Source organism: Lonchura striata, chromosome 32 (genome assembly GCF_046129695.1).
Source record: "Lonchura striata isolate bLonStr1 chromosome 32, bLonStr1.mat, whole genome shotgun sequence".
NCBI lineage: Eukaryota > Metazoa > Chordata > Aves > Passeriformes > Estrildidae > Lonchura > Lonchura striata.
The window spans coordinates 2,725,577-2,744,321 of record NC_134634.1 but is presented as its reverse complement, the minus strand read 5'-3'; the positions used below and the strand labels follow the sequence as shown (position 1 = coordinate 2,744,321).

At 49.3% G+C, this 18,745-nt stretch overlaps 1 protein-coding gene across 1 annotated transcript in view; it reads left to right on the top strand.

Moving 5' to 3' along the window:
* DOCK5 (dedicator of cytokinesis 5) overlaps nucleotides 1-18,745 on the top strand; it is an 82,718-nt gene that overhangs the window by 55,612 nt on the left and 8,361 nt on the right. Inside the window, exons 33-48 of the mRNA XM_077789239.1 lie at nucleotides 270-424; nucleotides 1,646-1,731; nucleotides 2,220-2,376; nucleotides 3,593-3,633; nucleotides 3,725-3,815; nucleotides 4,684-4,803; nucleotides 5,806-5,895; nucleotides 6,649-6,753; nucleotides 8,113-8,254; nucleotides 10,535-10,616; nucleotides 10,797-10,881; nucleotides 11,874-11,960; nucleotides 12,367-12,543; nucleotides 15,472-15,555; nucleotides 15,936-16,073; nucleotides 17,487-17,653. Of these exons, the coding sequence (XP_077645365.1) occupies nucleotides 270-424; nucleotides 1,646-1,731; nucleotides 2,220-2,376; nucleotides 3,593-3,633; nucleotides 3,725-3,815; nucleotides 4,684-4,803; nucleotides 5,806-5,895; nucleotides 6,649-6,753; nucleotides 8,113-8,254; nucleotides 10,535-10,616; nucleotides 10,797-10,881; nucleotides 11,874-11,960; nucleotides 12,367-12,543; nucleotides 15,472-15,555; nucleotides 15,936-16,073; nucleotides 17,487-17,653 (1,807 nt within the window). The remainder of the gene's footprint in view (nucleotides 1-269; nucleotides 425-1,645; nucleotides 1,732-2,219; nucleotides 2,377-3,592; nucleotides 3,634-3,724; nucleotides 3,816-4,683; nucleotides 4,804-5,805; nucleotides 5,896-6,648; nucleotides 6,754-8,112; nucleotides 8,255-10,534; nucleotides 10,617-10,796; nucleotides 10,882-11,873; nucleotides 11,961-12,366; nucleotides 12,544-15,471; nucleotides 15,556-15,935; nucleotides 16,074-17,486; nucleotides 17,654-18,745) is intronic.

Genomic DNA, 18,745 nt, shown 5'->3' with positions numbered 1-18,745 from the left:
TAGATTCCCTCTAAAGGATGTTCTGCCATGTAAAGGTTGAGTGGGATTTTTCAGAGAGTTTTTTTTGTGCTTTACAATTCAGCCCAATTATTTCCTTGGGCTATTCCTGAATTTTGGAGCTGTAACCTGTTAATTCTTCCTTAAGTAACATCCACATCAAATCCACATTCTGAGCAGAGTGTTTGTTGTGTGAATAATGTGCTTAAACATTGGGAAATCCAAACCCTGCCCCTGGATGGATTTGACTTTTGACTCTCAATTTCTTGCAGGTCCCCACAAAATAAAATTCATCCCAGCAATGGTGGGGCCGATCCTGGAGGTGACCCTGGTCCCAGAGCCTGAGCTGAGGAAAGCAACAATTCCCATTTTTTTTGACATGATGCAGTGTGAGTTCAACTTCAGTGGGAACGGGAACTTCCACATGGTAAGGCATGCCCTATATAATTAATATATACAATATATATAGCTATTAAATACAATATAATATGAAATACAGATATACAATATGCAAAAATCAATATTTTAATACATAATATTATATGTACAGAATTATACAGAATGTGATTGAATATTCATTATATATGACTATAAAATAATACGTATTTAAAATAATATATATATTAAAATAGTATATAATGAAATATTTAATATATTTAAATATAAACAATATAAATATATAAACAATATAAATATATACATATAGAAAATAAAAATATTATATATTTAAAATAATATATATTAAAGTAGTATATAATAAAATATTTAATATTTAAATATAAATATATATAAATCTATAAATATATAAATATTATATATTTAAAATAATATATTAAAATATATATTAAAATAGTAAATATATAGTATAGTATATATTAAAATAGTATATACTAAAATATTTAATATATTTAAATATAAATATATAAATATATAAATATATAAATACATAAATATAAAAATACAGTATATTTAAAATAATATATATTAAAATAATAATATATATATATAAATGCACTGTAATACATGTATTTGCAATAGACACACAATACTGGTATCTTCACTACAAATGTTCCATATTCTCCATCGGGCAAAATAAAAATAGAACACTTGAACAAAACAAAAAACTTCCCACCCAAAATTGTGCCAAACCCCTTGGCAAGTCCCTCTGGTCTGTAGGGTTCAGGACTTGCCAGTTCTGTCCTGCCTGAGCCTTGCCATGACTTTGTCAATCCTTGGATTCCCCTTTTTTCACCCTTCCCTGCATTAGCAGAGGTGTCAATGCTCACCTCTGAACTGGGAAGCAGTTTGGGGACCCTCAGCGGGTCTAAAATACAATTTTAGCTGTTTATTTACCTTTACAATAACAAAATCCCCCACACCAGACAGTAAGTGGCTGCAGAAAGCTGCTGGGCAGTCAAATATTGGGATTTTTTGGGCGCAGAGCGTTGCTGTGTGGGGTGGGAGGGGGGGGACTTGCATTTCCTTGCTCCAATCTTGCCAGTTTGGATTTTTTCCTCCTTTTTTTCTGCCTCAGCACTGAGAGCAGCCCGGCCTCGGCTGTGGGGAGGCTCAGGAGCCCCCCAGGCTGTTCCTGTGGCAGCCCCTGGGAGCTGCTCTCTGCTTTATTGGGATTTTTGTGCCTTTCCAGTTTGAAAACGAGCTGATCACCAGGCTGGACCAGGAGGTGGAGGGGGGCCGAGGGGATGAGCAGTACAAGATCCTGCTGGAGAAACTGTGAGTTTTTATAAAGCACCTGGAGGCTCTTTTTATATATTTTTCCGCACTTTATTGGGCTGCTTTTCTAATGCAAAGAAGCCCTAATTCGTTAATTATTCCAGTGAGCAGGAAGCTGGTGCAGCTGCAGTGATCTTAGTGCTGTGCAGGTGTTCTGAGGCTGATTGCCCAAAAATGAGAGGTTTATTTGCACTTTTAACTGCCCTAACCTGGAGATGGAAATCAGAGTCGGCTGCCAAAATTTGGGAGGGGGCTGCAAATGGAAGAGCAGGCTCAAAGTTAAAGCAAAATTGGAGCTTTTAGCAGCAAAAACTCGGTTTTTTTGACCAGCAAGTGCTGTCCTGCCCTGCCTGAGTTGGCAGTCTCAGGTGTGTGTGTCCAGCACCGAGTGTCCATCCGGGGAAACGGTGAAGATTTTGGGGAATTGGCAGGGAAATGCCATTTGGCAGTGCTGGGAGGCAGAGCTGAGCGTGCCCGTGTCCCTGCAGGCTGCTGGAGCACTGCAGGAAGCACAAGTACCTGTCAGCCCCGGGAGAGGTGTTTGCCCTGCTGGTCAGCAGCCTCCTGGAGAACCTGCTGGACTACAGGACCATCATGCACGATGAGAGCAAGGAGAACCGCATGAGCTGCACCGTCAACGTGCTGGTACGGCTGGGGACCCTCCCCTGGGCTGGGGACACGTCCCCTGGGCTGGGGGACACGTCCCCTGGGCTGGGGGACACCTCCTCTGGGCTGGGGGACACCTCCTCTGGGCTTTAGGGACCCTCCCTTGGGCTGGGGACCCTCCCCTGGGCTGGGGGACACCTCGTCTGGGCTTTAGGGACCCTTCCTTTGGGCTGGGGACCCTCCCCTGGGCTGGGGACCCTTCCTTTGCGCTGGGGACACCTCCCCTGGGCTGGGGGACACGTCCCCTGGGCTGGGGACCCTGCCCTGGGCTGGGGACCCTGCCCTGGGCTGGGGACCCTTCCTTTGGGCTGGGGACCCTTCCTTTGGGCTGGGGGACACCTCCTCTGGGCTGGGGGACACCTCCTCTGGGCTTTAGGGACCCTCCCTTGGGCTGGGGACCCTCCCCTGGGCTGGGGACAGCTCCCCTGGGCTTTAGGGACCTCCCCCGGGCTGGGGACCCTCCCCTGGGCTGGGGACAGCTCCCCTGGGCTGGGGACACCTCCCCTGGGCTGGGGGACACCTCCTCTGGGCTTTAGGGAGCTTCCCTTGGGCTGGGGACACATTCCCTTGGGCTGGGGACCCTCCCCTGGGCTGGGGGACACCTCCTCTGGGCTTTAGGGACCTTCCCTTGGGCTGGAGACACCTCCCCTGGGCTTTAGGGACCTCCCCTGGGCTGGGGACATCTCCCCCAGGCTGGGGACACCTGCCCTAGGCTGGGGACCACTCCTCTGGGCTTTGGGCACCTCCCCATGGCTTTTCTAGACCCCCTTGGAATCCTTTTCGATCTAGGGGATGATTTTAATGAACTCCTCATGTCACTTTTGGTTAATGATGTGCTCGAGTCAGGCTCTGGAGCTATAATCACAGAAAGATGGACAGTCCAAAATCAGGTCCTTGGCTGATCCTCCCAATCTGGAACCCTGGGACACAGGCAGAGACTGGGATCTTGTTCCCCTGCAAAGAGCCTGTCTAACTTTAGACAAGTGATTTCTCTGGTTTGTCCCTTTTTTGGAGGTGCTGGTGCCCCTCTGGTATGAAGGGATGGTCCCAGAGATGGATCCACCTGAGCAGCCAAAACAACAGCAAATATCCCTGAAATTCCTAAAACTGCTGCTCAGGTTACTTGCCTAGAGATGATTCTGCAAATCTGTGTTGCTTCACATTGCCAATGTTGGACTTTTTCTCTTGTTGGCAGAATTTTTACAAGGAGAAGAAGCGAGAGGACATTTACATCAGGTAGGCCGTGTCCTTGAGCCTGGACAAGCCTTTGGAGCTGCCTTGGACACAGGAGGAATTCACACCGAGGAATTGCTTTTGCTCTGCTCAGGTATCTGTACAAGCTCAGGGACCTGCACACAGACTGTGAGAACTTCACAGAGGCTGCCTACACCCTGCTCCTGCACGCCGAGCTGCTCCAGGTACCCCCGCGTTTGGGATTTCATGAGGCACAAACACCTCAGAATAACCAAAACCCTCATTTTTCTGCTTTTAATGGGACTTTGAATCATGTAGGTAGCAGTGGTCATTGAGGGGCTTGACAGTCTTGGGGATTCCACAGCAAAATAATTATAACTATGATATATATAATTATATATACATAAAATGATATAGTTATATATACGTGACAAGCACATTTCTCTCCCTCTCGGGATTTTTCATAGAGGTGCGCAGAGAGAAATGAAAGAGAAAACAATTTCTATTTCTGCTCCTTGTTTTTCCTATGTAGAATGTGTTTAGAGAATTGTTTACCTAAAATAAGTGCTTGGTTGGATTCTGGTGAGGATTGTTTGAGCCTGGTGGCCAATCCAACCCACCTGGGGCTGGACTCTCAGAGAGGGGCACAAGTTGGGTTAGGGTTAGAGATAGGGTCAGAGAAAGTAGTATGTACTTTTAATATCCTCCTTTTATATAGCATATTAATGTATTTTAGCATAGTTATAATAAAGGAATAATTCAGCCTTCTAAATCAAGTCAAACATCTTCATTTCTTCCCACTGAGTTCACCTACATTAACAATATATATATAATGATATGAGATACAAATAATCACATATGTCTATATAATTGCATGTTATACATAAAATAAGTGATATAATCAGATAATAACGTTAAAAGAAGAATCATTATTAGCATCCTCCTGCTGCAGTGAGCTGGGAGAGAACGTCTCAGGTTTATATCCCTGCCAAACTTCCTTTGCCTCGATGAGGGATTTGCTTTGAGTCGCCCTGTGGGGATTTATCTGGAAGTGTGGCAGTTGTTCCAGCTTTGCCTTTTTCCCTGTGCCAGTGGTCAGAGAAGCCCTGCGTGCCTCACCTGCTGCAGAGGGATTCCTACTGCGTGTACTCCCAGCAGGAGCTCAAGGAGAAGCTCTACCAGGAGATCATCTCCTTCTTCGACAGAGGCAAGGTGAGATCCTCACCCCGTTCCTGCAGCAAGCCCTGCCTTGGCAAATCCACTTTGCTGTGGATTTAGGATTTCCTTACTGGGAAATTCTTGGTGGTTGGGGCAGGCTGGGGTTGGTTACAAGGGGAAAAGCAGATGTGGTTCCACACCTGGCTGGGATTTGGACAGGGATCCCAATGCTGCCATCAGGATTTAAATACCACCAAACACAAAGGCACGTGTTTGTCTGGAGATCTTTAAATCCTATTTCTGTGTTGGCCAAAGAGTGTCTGGAAAGTGAAGCTGTTCTGGGTAGATGGGAACAGGGCAGGAGTTTTCCTTCCTTCCTGGCTTCCCCTGGGAGTGGCTCCTGGCAGGTTTCTGGGCTTCCCTGGCTGGCACTGACCTTGGGGAGAGGCTTCTGCCAGGGCTGAATGGCCCTGAGCTGAAATAAGGGAAATTTAGGTGGGATCTTGGGAAGGAATGTCAGGGTTTGGGATGGAATTCCCAGAGGAGCTGTGGCTGCCCCTGGATCCCTGGGAGTGTCCAGGCTGGAGCAGCCTGGGACAGTGGGAGATGGCCTCCCCATGGCAGGGGTGGCACTGGGCTTTGAGGTCCCTTTCCACCCAAATTCCATGATTCCATGATGAGACAAACCCAAGGAGCCCCTGTCCCAGTGCTGCTGGAGCAGGAGACCACCTGGGCTTCTCTCTCTGCTGTTCAGGCCTGTCCTTCCTCCTCCCAGTGCCTCAGTTTCTCGTGTCCGGATCTCAGTGGAGACCTGGCTTTGTAAATCACTCTCAGATCTCCAAATCACAAGATCTGTATGACTGTAATAATCCCTGCAAAAAAAAACCCAAAATGCACAGCAGAGTCTGAGGGAAACCTGGCAGAGCATGAAAGTAGTGCCTGAATTAAAATCAGCTGCATTTTGTTTACCTATCTGTGCTAATGAAGGCTTTTAACTGAGTCTTTCATGTTGCTTGTGCTGTTCTTCCCCCTCCTGCCTGTCCTCACCCTCTGGAGATGTGGGAAAAAGCCATTCAGCTGAGCAAGGAGCTGGCTGACATGTATGAAAACAAGGTCTTTGACTACGAGGGACTTGGTAATCTCCTGGTAAGGCTTTCTTCCTCCATATCCAGCAGCCTGCTGACTGCTTCAGTTAATACTGTTCAAGCAGGATAAGCCTAAAATAAATGCATGTTAAAGACAAACAAACCAACTTAACCCCATGGTTTTGTAAAGGTTAGTAGTAGAATAAATATTTTCATAGTGTCTTTTCACCTCCTAATTAGCATGATAATACCATTTGCAGATGTTTAGAATTCTTGCTCTTAACCAAATGAAGTGACATCCAGGGTGTATTTTCAGGCTCCATAAATCACATCACCTTGTTATTTCTGTGATAAAAGTGCTGGGCATGAGCACAGAGCTAGAGAATCCTCTTGGCTCTGAATTCTGCTTTTTAGTGGTTAAGGATGGAACCAGATGGTCTTTATGTTCTTTCACAGCAGAATCATCTGCCCAGTTTTATTTCTGCCAGTTCTCTGACATTTGTCACCATTTGTGTCTGTTCTCTTTCAGAATGTATTTGTATTTAATTTGTTTTCCCACAGTGAAGGATTTCAAATATCCTTCTGGAATCCTAAAGCCATGGCATTGTTCTCATGCCTGCAGACCAGGAAATGAAGTTGGTTCTGGCCCAGACAAAGCAAATATTTAATCAAGTAAATGGATAAGGATGAGAGACTGCATCAAAGGGCAGTTGTGAAGTGTGTTCTGAGGGCAGAGCTCAGGAATTGTCCCTGGGAATGTGAGCTGGCAGTGTCCTGGACTATCCCAAAGTGAAAATGTTGTTTTCTTTTCCAGAAAAAAAGAGCTACATTCTATGAGAACATCATGAAGGCCATGAGACCTCAGCCCGAGTACTTTGCTGTTGGATACTATGGACAGGGTTTTCCCTCTTTCCTGAGGGTGAGGATCCTTCCCCACTCAACTTCTCCACTGCTGGAGACCCTAAAAGTCACAATTTTTGCAGAGCTTCCAAGAAAATTCGGTGCCAAACTCCTTTTCCTTTCAGTGGCACTGACAGATCTAAATCCCAGGAATGTCTAAAATGAATCAAGTTAGAGATGAAATTTTGTGTGTTCCAGCTCGAGTGGAGTCTGGGTGTTACAATAGGTTTTTTAGATGAGTGTTAAATTCTTCTATGGATTTAAGCAGAATTTACATTCTGTGTTTGTGCTCCCTCTGAAATGGAATTGCTGCTGTTAGAAAATGTTTGGCCTGTGAAGAAATTATCCCATTGCTTTTCAGCCTCAATAAACCAAATTTTCAGGATGGGGATTATTCATATAAAATGATATATACATAAAATGATATATTTATATATATAATGATATAATGAGATATATTATGTGTGGGACAAACTCTCTCTCAGGTAGAGTTTGTCCCACACAGAAGAATTCAATTGTAAAGGTGCTTCTTATTTAAGACAGCTGCTGAGCACTGCTGGATCTGTGTGGAGGACAGGAATGACTCAGATCCAGGGTCAGCAAGGCTTAAAATACTCCTGTTATTTAAAATTCAGGGCCATTTTACCTGCTCAGCCTGGAGCTATTTGAAGTTCTGGTCTTCAGTGGAAGCCAAGCTTAAAAAAAAAGAGGAGAATGTTAAGTTAGAGCTGTGTGAGGAGATGGCACAGAGGGCTTTCAGCTCCAGGCCAGGTTTTGGAATCCATCCCTTCCTGAAACCACTGCCAGGTGGAAAAATGGTTGGCCCTGGTCTGGTGGTGGGTGTGAGAACAGAACTGCCAGGACATCGTGGGTGGTGGTGGTCAGGAATGGGACCGAGGTGGAATTCCCACCTGTGCCCAGGGACATCCCTCAGGGAGCTCACACCAGGCCTGGCAGGCAGGTGCCTGTATTTAAGAATTTCCTGGCACGTTTATTCTGGTACTAAAATCCAGCTCCTGGCTGAGATTCCTGTGCTGAAGCTGGGGGTTTTGGGGGTGCTGGGAGGTGTGAGCAGCCCAGTGACTCTGGGCTGTGTCTGTGTGGACAATCCTGTGTGAGGGTGTCCCTGCTCATTGCAGGTGGCCTTTAAAATCTCCTTTCCAACCCTAGCTGATGATTCTTTTTGGAGCAATGGATTTTTTAGACAAATCTGAGGTTCCCCTGGCTCCCAGGAGGTGCTGTGCCCTCATTCCAACCTTGTTCATCCCTTCACCTTTTCTGTCCAGCTGGAATCCACCTTTCCCATAAACCGGGTTTGGAAAGCTCTGTCCCACTGCTTTGTTGTATTTTAATTCCCTTTTTCTTCTCCTGCCCACAGAATAAGGTTTTCATCTACCGTGGCAAAGAGTACGAGCGGAGGGAGGATTTTAACCTGAAGCTGCTGACGCAGTTCCCCAGTGCTGAGAAGATGACCAGCACAGCCCCTCCAGCAGAGGAGATCAAGGCTTCCCCCAGACAGTGTATCTTTTGGGTTTGGGGCAGCTTGGCACACCCCAGAGCTCCCTGTTCCCTGCCACAGCAGCAGCAGCGAGGAGTGAGGGGTTCTTGCTCCAGGGGGATGTGGAGGCAGGCACTGGGCATGAAAACGGGGCTGCCCAGAGTCGTAAGGGGGGATTTAAAGGCTGTTTGAGGCTGTCAGAGTTCAACAAGTCGCTGTCAGGGTGAGAATCAGGCTGCAGGGAGGATCTCCTGTGTTCTCACTCAGGTGGTGCTGGCTGCTTGGGCCATGGTGGGACCCACTTGGCTGTTTCTGGGTGAAAGATGGGAAATGCAGGCTGTGAAAGTAGGATGAGAAGTGCAGGGTACTCCCTTCTTCCTTGCAGTCCTTCAGCATTTATGAAGTGCTGGGGTTTATGTGTTTTTTCCCCTGAAAGTGCCTTTGTAAGAAGTGTGAAGTGATTATGTCACTAAAAGTTGTTAAGTGCAGAGCCCTTGCTATTTTTTAATTCTTATTTTTCCTCCATGCTGGTGGGACTCCAGGCTGTGTCCCAAGCTCCCCACCAAGCTTAAATCTCTGAATTGTGAGTGTGAGGCAGTGGAGATGCTCCAGGTTGCTGCCAGTGGCTTCAGTCAGGAAAATCAAGTTCTGGGTTTCCAGCCTGTGCTCCCCAGGCCAGGCTGAGGAATCTGAAGGTCCTTTTTGGCCCTCAAACCCTGTGCACAAAGGCCCAGCCCAGGCAGTGATAGCAGATGCTTCCTGCTCAATCCTCCTGCCAAGCCCTGAATCCACAGAGGAAATTAAAATCCATTCAGGATCAAACTTGGTATCAAAAATGCCTCTTCTGTTGCTGCTTTGTTTCAGCTGCTTCCTTTGCATCTGTTTGTGTTTGTTCTGATCTTCCTGGCTCGGGATGAAGCTGAGCAGCAGAATTTGGATGCAGATCTGAACCCTCCCCAAGGTTTGGGGGTGTTGTGGTTCCGGGACTCTGGCACAGCCCTGGGATGAAGGGAGCAGCTGCAGGGCTTGGATTTGGGACAGGTTCTCCTTGGACTCCCCCCAACCTCCTGAGATGAGGAGTGCCCAGACCTCTGTTGTGTCAGGCAGATCTTGCTGCTCCTGGGGTTGGTTTTACTTTCAGCCTCCTTTAACCTCCTTTGCCTCAGGCTCTTTTTTTATTTCTTTAGGCTGGGTTTTTTGCTCTTTTATGACAAAACACCTCGTTCTTCTTTTGGTAGTGATGTGCTGGGGCTGCCAGGTGAGCTGTGCTGAGCCTCGGGGCTCCCTGCAGCCCAGAGCAGCCCAGGGGCACAGCTGGGCACGGGGAGATGTGCAGGACATCCCACTGAGGGCAGAGCCCCACACGCTGCCCTGCAGGACAGAGCTGGGCAGGGCAGCAGAACATGTGAGAGATCAACAGAATAAACAACCTGGAAACCAGCACAGACCAATTCTGGCTTCTGCTTTGGCAGCGGGGCTGACAGAGACTTTTTAAATCTCAGAATCATCAATACCTCAGATTCTGACAGACATTTCCTAATGGGGTCAGATTGGCTCAGCCTTGCTTTTCCAGACAGGTTTTTGTTCCTGTAAAGCCTCAGCACAGTCCTTAAAGCAGAATTTTGGAGGAACACGATAAGCTGTTGTGCTCGGGGATACAATTGCTAAGATCTTTTTCGTGTCTGTCATGATTCACAGGTGCAGAAGCCAAGTGTGAAGCAATTCCTTTGTTCAGTTGGCTTCATGAATGTAAAAATTGGGAGGGAAGGAGCAGCAGCCTGAGATAAATAACTGTGGGGTGAGAGAGAGAAATAACTGTGGGGTGGGAAAAGGAAGATGCATCACTGAACCTCCTGCAGAACCTTGCTGCTCTTTTTCTTGTCTCCCAAAGTAGGAATCAGTGGTGCCAAGGATTCCCAAGCATTTTCAGGGAATTTCAGCACCTGGAAGTGTCCAAGGCCAGGCTGGAGCACCCTGGGGTAGTGGAAGGTGAACTTGTCCATGGCAGGGGTTGGCCATGGCTGAATTTCGAGGTCCTTTCCAACCCAAACCATTCTGGGATTATTATTTGTAAAGTCCTTTTCTTTTTGGGTTTTTAATTCATAAGGAGCCTACAAACTGCAAGGTGCAACAGAATGCCTGTGATTTGTGATGAATTAGTCAGGTTTGAAGAAAAATACTTAATGAGAGCACAGGGATTTGTGGAAAAGTCTGACAGTGGAAACAGGAAGGGTTTTTCCTCTCCCTCTCCTGTTTTCCCAAAAGGGTTCCTAGTTTTTCATCCTTAACCAGAGCTGCTCAGATGTGCAGTGCTTCATTGTGAAGCCTGTGATGAACCTGCCACCTAATTACAAAGACAAACCTGTTCCTGAGCAGATCTTAAAGTAATTTCTTTTTCTTTTCCCTCAACGTTTTGTGTGTGTTTTCCCCACAAGGTGCTGTGCCTTTGTGTCTTGTGTAAATTGTGTCAATTCCTCCCCACCAACTGTGAGGAAACACTTGAACATTTGAGTGAGGAGGATGGGAGGTGAGGAAAATCACCTTTTTACTCTGCTTCTTCTCAGCTACTACAGAGCCAACGAGGTGCAGCAATTCACTCACTCCAGACCTGTCAGGAAAGGAGAAAAAGATCCAGACAACGAGTTTGCTGTGAGTCCTTTGCCTTTTGTCGGGTTTGTTGGTGGCATTTTGACCAAACTGTCACCTTTTCCCTCTGTTGGGACCACAGAAGTTGGGAAGGAAAAAGCAGGAGACACAAAGGGCATTCTGGTCTCCACCTGAAGCTGGGGGTGATGCTCAGCTCCTCACAGCTGGAGTTTGAACATTCAGCATCCATAAATGTGTGTGGGAGCCCAGCCTCACCAGAGCCCATCCCAGAGAATGGCTGTGGAGTTCTGCCAGCTCGTCCCGGAAGCCTCATTCCACGCAGGAGAGGCTTGAGTTGCAATGATTTATTTAAAAAAAAATCTGGATATTGATCTAGTACCGATATCCAACTGTGACGGACAAACACTCTCTAACAGTTTAAAGTTACAAAGTGTGTGTTTATTGTGTGTGGGATCCCAAATCCACACCACAGCTTCCAGGTGATTACAGAGCCCTTTTATCCATCCAAGTGTTGAATACCCAAAATACAAATGCATATTCATCATTTTGGTACATCCCATTCCTCATTTCAAAAGCCATTCAGTACGTGTGGTTTGTTCCTTGAAATGGGTCAGTGTCCCTTCCATGGGGAGGGTCCCAAAATGAGGAAGTCAATGAAGTTTTTCCCTCATTCTGACCTTTCTACCTTTTCAATGCAAATATGACAAATGAACTCTGGGTAGAACTCCTATTCCTTGTCTTGGTTTCAGAACAGAGGAGGCCACAATTGTCTGATGTTCCTAAAAGCTGTTTATCAGTTTATATTCTTCATTATAAACCCAGCTAACTCAACATTGTGCTGACGAGCAATCAGTTATTAGTTAACTCCTTACTTCATCAAGGCCTACTCATTTATTTTAATTTACTCTAGTAAGGCTTATCTCTAACTAAAATCTTAGCTCCTCTAAAATCTCTAAATTCCTTAAAATTTACGTTTCAGCAAGACCAAATATTTCCCTTACATCTCAGATCTCTTTCTTTCCTTCTCTGACCAGAACATGTGGATAGAGAGGACAACCTACACGACAGCTTATTCCTTTCCAGGCATCCTCAAGTGGTTTGAGGTCAAACAGGTCACAACGGTGAGTTCTCCACATGGGCTGCATCTCCTCCTCTCCAATCCCTCATGGAATAAAGCCTTGGAGCACTTGGCAATGCCAGTCCTTCCACTGTTGGATGTGGCTCAGATTAAACCAAATTATTGAGTTTCTTACTCAGTGGAGAGGAATGGTTTGGGTTAGGAAGACCTTAAAATCATCCAGTGCCACCCTCTGCCATGGGCAGGGACAATTTCCATTGTCCCAGGGTGCTCCAGCCTGGCCTTGGACACTTCCAGAGATCCGGGGCAGCCACAGCTCCTCGGGGAATTCCATCCCAGCCCCTCCCCACCCTCACAGGGAAGGATTTCTCCCTAAAAACTGCATGAAGGTCTGAAAGCTTTATCCTGCGACTCTGCAGAAGGCTCATTCTGTTTCTTCTGTCCCTCAGGAGGAGATCAGCCCCCTGGAGAACGCCATAGAAACCATGGAGCTGACCAATGAGAGGATCACCAACATCGTGCAGCAGCACACGTGGGACCGCAGCCTGCCCGTGCACCCCCTGTCCATGCTGCTCAGCGGCATCGTGGACCCCGCCGTCATGGGGGGCTACACCAACTATGAAAAGGTCCTTGGCACCCCAGGGAGCCCCTCTGGTGTTCACCTGGAGAGGAGGAGGCTCCAGGGAGAGCTCAGAGCCTGGAGGGGCTCCAGGAGAGCTGGAGAGGGGCTGGGGACAAGGGATGGAGGGACAGGACACAGGGAATGGCTCCCGCTGCCAGAGGACAGGGATGGGTGTTATTTTTGGAAGGAATTCCTCCCTGAGAGGGTGGGGAGGGGCTGGGATGGAATTCCCAGTGAGCTGTGGCTGCCCCTGGATCCCTGGCAGTGCCCAAGGCCCCGATGGAGCAGTCTGGGAGGTGTCCCTGCCATGGCAGGGGTGGCCCTGGGTGACTTTTAAAGACTTTTAAGGTCCCAGCCAAACCATTCCAAAATTCCCTGGAGAGGGACTGGGGACAAGGGATGGAGGCACAGGACACAGGGAATGGCTCCCACTGCCAGAGGACAGGGATGGGTGGGAGATTGGGCAGGAGCTGTTCCCAATAGGTGGGGAGGATCTGGGATGGAATTCCCAGAGCAGCTGTGGCTGCCCTGGATCCCTGGCAGTGCCCAGGGCCAGGCTGGAGCAGCCTGGGAGGTGTCCCTGCCATGGCAGGGATGGCACTGGGTGACTTTTAAAGACTTTTAAGGTCGCACCCAAACTATTCCAAAATTCCTTGGAGAGGGACTGGGGACAAGGGGTGGAGGACACAGGGAATGGTTCACACTGCCAGAGGGCAGGGATGGGTGGGATGTTGGGCAGGAGTTGTTCCCTGGGAGTGGCTGGGAGGGAATTCCCAGTGAGCTGTGGCTGCTCTGGATCCCTGGCAGTGCCCAGGGAGCAGCCTGAGCCCTGAAGTCCCTTCCCAAAGCACTGCAGGGCTCTGGGAGCTGCTCTGGAGCCCTGCAGCGTGCCAGGCCCAGGTGGGAGCAGCTCCAGCTCCATCTCAGCCCTGTCTGGGGCTCTGTGTGTGCAGAGCTCAGCCAGGGGGAGAGGAGCACAGAGAGCTGAGGTTTGCACTGGCTGAAAGGTGGAAGGATTCAGGTTTAGAGCTCTCAGGGCCAGGGGAGGATCCAGCTCTTCCTTTGCAGTGGGATGAGAACCTGCTCCTGCCTTGTGGGCAGCCTGGGTACCAGAGAAAAGCCAAAACCTGCCCTTCCTCCCCTGTATTCACAGAAGGCAGAAGAGGCTTTCTCTTGCCAGCAGCCTCTGTGTCTTTGGAGTCTTGCAACAGAGCAAATAATTCAGGAAAAAAGCAGCATTTCCTCTACAGGTTTACTCAGCTGACTTCGCTTGAGCAGTGTAGGTTGTTCTTTTCTGTGATCTTTAACTCAAGCTGTTGATTCCCTCCACCTCATGATGAAATTCCCAGCACAAAAGGCACTGCTTGTTTGCACAAAGTGGGTGCAATGTGGTAAAACACATTTAATTCTCCTCAGCTGCGTCCCAGTCCCCTGAAATGAGGTGCACACATTAATTGGGAGAGGGGCTGATTGATCTGGGGTCTAACTCTGCTGATTCCAAAGGAGTTTGGATGCTTTGCCAGGGCTGAATTTGGCCCCGAATCCTCCCATTTTATGAATTAAGGTTGACATCAAGTTTAGAATTACAGAATTGAGAAAGCAGTTAAAACTAGAAAACACAAAATCTCTGCAGCCACATCTGGAAATACTCATTTCTGGTTCATATTTTCCTATTTCAGCTGCAGATCAGTGCAGAACATTTGGCTTTTGTGGGCGGCTAAAATCTTGAGTTTTAATTGTTTCATTGTAGCCAAAACCCAAAGTTGGAGTTTTTAACATCTTTCCTCTTGAAATAATTAAGCACTTTCAAGGAAAATCCTCTGGGACCAGCCCAGCAGCCCTTTCCCAGGTTCACCTCCATCCTGTTCAGGATCAAACCCCCAGCCCTATAAACTTGTACCACAGTCCAGTCTTACAGAAGTAAAAAAAAATATACTCAGAGGCTGAAATAGCTTGGAGAGACAAATGAAAAATTTATTAGGGGGTTTATCTACAAAAAAAAAGAAAAAAGTTACTCTGAGCAGGAATTAGAATCCATTTTAATGGGATACATCATGGGAATTGGCACAAATTTAAGTTTTTCGTCCAGGAAAATGGATTTGTTTTTGTTCAACTTCAAACCAAGACCAGATTCTGATGATTAAAGGTAAACCCAGGAGAAGTGAAGACTAAAGGTGCTTTGTTGAAGGAAGCTGGGAGCCCAAATCCCAGCACGGTCTTTATTTCTACTGAATCTTCGTAACCAGCCCCAGGTGAAAATGGGGATTTAAGGGCTGAAATAAGGAAATTGCAGCAGGAGCTGCTTTGCTCTCCTTGGGGCAGCTGGCCTTGTGTGCTGTGAGGCACTGACTGCTGAAAATAAAGAGGCTTTTTGAAGTCAGAACTTGAGGTTTTGGGTCTGCCACTCACATTTAAGTGAGAAGTAGAAGTTGATGGAACCTCAGTTATTCAAATCAGTGCTGTGAGAAGGGGATCAGGGCTGGGCAAAACCTTTCTGATGCAGTAAGTTTTCTTCCATATGTTTTGCTAGGAAAAAAGCTGTAATTTTTTAAAATAAAAAAGTGGGGTTTGTTCCCTTTTCCCAACCAATAACCCTGATTCTTTGTCCCTCATCTTGTTGCCAGCAAAATGTGGGTTTAATATGAGGAATAATGGCAGTGAATTGCTTTTAAAGGAACAAATAATCTGGGTTCTTTGTCCCTCATCTTGGTGCCAGCAAAATGTGGGTTTAATATGAACAATAATGGCAGTGTTGCTTTTAAAGGAACAAATAATCTGGGTTCTTTGTCCCTCATCTTGGTGCCAGCAAAATGTGGGTTTAATATGAACAATAATGGCAGCGTTGCTTTTAAGGGATGTTCCCCTCAGAGCTGCCTGAGGAAGCAGTGTCTGTGTCACCTGTGTCACCTCCTCTTTCTCTCTGTGCTTCCAGGCCTTCTTCACAGAGAAATATCTCCAAGAGCATCCTGAAGATCAAGAAAAAATTGAGCTGCTTAAGCAACAAATTGCTATCCAGGTGTGGGACTGGGGATGTGGAGGCACTGGGGGAGTGGGGAGGAGGGAATCCTGGAATGCTTTGGGTGGGAAGGGCCCACCCAGTGCCACCCCTGCCATGGGCAGCGACACCTCCCACCATGCCAGGGTGCTCCAAATCCCACCCAGCCTGGTCTGGGGAAAACATTGATGTTTGTTCAGCACCTGGAGCTCCAGCACTGAATTTGAGGAGCAGCTGAGCTCCCTTGCTGTGTCACTGTTTATTTTCCCCTTCACAAGCACAAAACACGTTGATTTAGAGCTTTTATTTTTATCTGAGCTGTTGAACTGACCCTCTGGGGAGCAGGAGGGCTGGTCTGTGCTCCTGCAGCTCATTCTGCTCCTTCCTGCCACCTCGCTCAGATGCCTCTCCTGGCAGAGGGGATCCGCATCCACGGCGAGAAGCTGACGGAGCAGCTGAAGCCCCTGCACGAGAGGCTCACAGCCTGCTTCAGGGAGCTCAGGAGGAAGGTGGAGAAGCAGTACGGGGTCATAACTCTGGTGAGGGAACCTGGTTTTTTCCATGTTTTGCCCCAGAGGAACCCAACTCCCCCTTTGCCACCCACGGGTGGGTGTGAGGTGGTGTCACAGAATCCCAGAATCATCAAGGTTGGGAATTTGAGACCATGGAGTCCCAGCTGTGCCCAGTCCCCACCCTGTCCCCAGGCCAGAATTCTGAGTGCCACCTGCAGCCTTTCCTGGGACACCTCCAGGGATGGGATCCAACCCTCCCTGGGCAGTTCCAATTCCTGAGCTCCCTTTCCATGGGGAAATTCCTGCTGGTTCCACCCTGAGCCTGCCCTGGCCCAGCCTGAGGCCGTTCCCTCTCCTCCTGTCCCTGGCAGGAGCTGTGCAGAGCCACAAGGTCCCCCCTGATCCCCCTTTGCTCCAGGCTGAGCCCCTTCCCAGCTCCCTCAGGAACTCTCCATTCCCTTCCCAGCTCCTCAGGAACTCTCCAGCCCCTTCCCAGCTCCCTCAGGAACTCTCCAGCCCCTTCCCAGCTCCCTCAGGAACTCTCCATTCCCTTCCCAGCTCCCTCAGGAACTCTCCAGCCCCTTCCCAGCTCCCTCAGGAATTCTCCAGCCCCTTCCCAGCTCCCTCAGGAACTCTCCATTCCCTTCCCAGCTCCTCAGGAACTCTCCAGCCCCTTCCCAGCTCCCTCAGGAACTCTCCAGCCCCTTCCCAGCTCCCTCAGGAATTCTCCAGCCCCTTCCCAGCTCCCTCAGGAATTCTCCAGCCCCTTCCCAGCTCCCTCAGGAACTCTCCAGCCCCTTCCCAGCTCCCTCAGCCTCTCCTGGTGCCCCAAACCCTTCCCCAGCTCTGTTCCCTGCCCTGGACTCCCCTCAGCCCCTCCATGTCCTTCCTAAATTTGGGAACACAGCACTGGAGGTGTGGCCCCCCACTTGCCCAGGGCACAGTCCCTGCCCTGCTCCTGATCCCTTTGGCCATTTTGGCCACCTGGGCTCATGTCCAGCCATGTCCATCGACTGACCCCCAGGTCCTTTTGTGTCCAGCAGCTCTGTCCCCAACCTGGGGGTTGTGGCCCAAGTGCAGGACCCTCGGTGTTGCTGTTTTTAACCCTCGTGTCCCCGGGTTCAGGCCATGGGCCTGGCCTGGCCAGGTCCCTGTGCAGAGCCCCAAGCGTGCTGCAGGGCTGCTGCTGCTGCAGGGCTGCTGCTGCTGCTGCAGGGCTGCTGCTGCTGCAGGGCTGCTGCTGCTGCAGGGCTGCTGCTGCTGCAGGGCTGCTGCTGCTGCTGCAGGGCTGCTGCTGCAGGGCTGCTGCTGCAGGGCTGCTGCAGGGCTGCTGCAGGGCTGCTGCTGCTGCTGCAGGGCTGCTGCTGCAGGGCTGCTGCTGCAGGGCTGCTGCAGGGCTGCTGCTGCTGCTGCTCTCTCACGGCGTTCCCGTCCCCGCAGCCCCCGGCGCTGACCGAGAGGAAGCCGAGCAGGTCGGGCTCGGTGGTGCTGCCCTACATCATGTCCTCCACCCTCAGGAGGCTCTCGGTCACCTCCGTGGCCTCGTCCGTGGCCTCCACCTCGTCCACCTCATCCGACAGCGCTTCCTCCAGGCCGGGCTCCGACGGGTCAGTGATGGACAGCGGGAATGTGCCCAGAGAGAGGCAGGGATGTGCCCCAGAGAGGGGCAGGGATGTGCCCAGAGAGGGGCAGGGATGTGCCCCAGAGAGGGGCAGGGATGTGCCCAGAGAGGGGCAGGGATGTGCCCCATAGAGGGGCAGGGCTGTGCCCAGAGAGGGGCAGGGATGTGCCCCAGAGAGGATCAGGGCTGTGCCCCAGAGAGGGGCAGGGATGTGCCCAGAGAGGGGCAGGGATGTGCCCCAGAGAGGGGCAGGGATGTGCCCCAGAGAAGGGCAGGGAAATACCCCAGAGAGGGGCAGGGATGTGCCCCAGAGAGGGGCAGGGATGTGCCCCAGAGAGGGGCAGGGATGTGCCCTAAAGAGGATCAGGGATCCCCATTGACCAGGAACTGGAGTGGGGTGATACACAGACTCTGAGTCTCCTCAGAAGGCTCATCTGAGTTTATTAGAAACCCATTCTGTTAGAAACTGTTCTGATACAGGTGCATCTGCTTGATCATTTAATCAACACCCCTCACGCCATTGGGTAATTAAGAAAACACCCTTTGGTAAACCTCTTATGAGAAAACAACTCTTCAAAACACCAACTGCAAGATGGTTTTAATTCTTTCTCTCAGCCTTCTCTAAACTCCCCAGAACAATTCCTGGGGAACTTTGTGTGGCTTGTCTCTCTCTGACTGAACTGTCGCACCCACAATCAGGTGCTCTGAAAATCAAGATTTACTCCATGGAAATACCTTTCAAATGTGTCTGGAGGTCAGTGTTGTTCCATTTTAGAGATGGGGCTTTGGAGCACAAACAGAGGGAGCTGAGCCCCAGCTGCTGCCTCTGGAGTACAGTTATCCCCAGTGCATTCCAGGTGCCCACTGCCTCTGTTTCCCAGGAAAACGGGTGTGAGGCAGCACAAAGGGTTTATTTTGGTCATCCAAGAGGTGAATAAGGCACACATCATGTGTTTCACCCTGTTTGCAGCTGCATCCGCGGTGTGGAAAGGAGCTGCCACACCTGGGGACATCCCCTGGTGTCCCCTGTCTGTACACTGACTTTACAGCTGGGATAACCAGAGTTTAGGTGATGTGG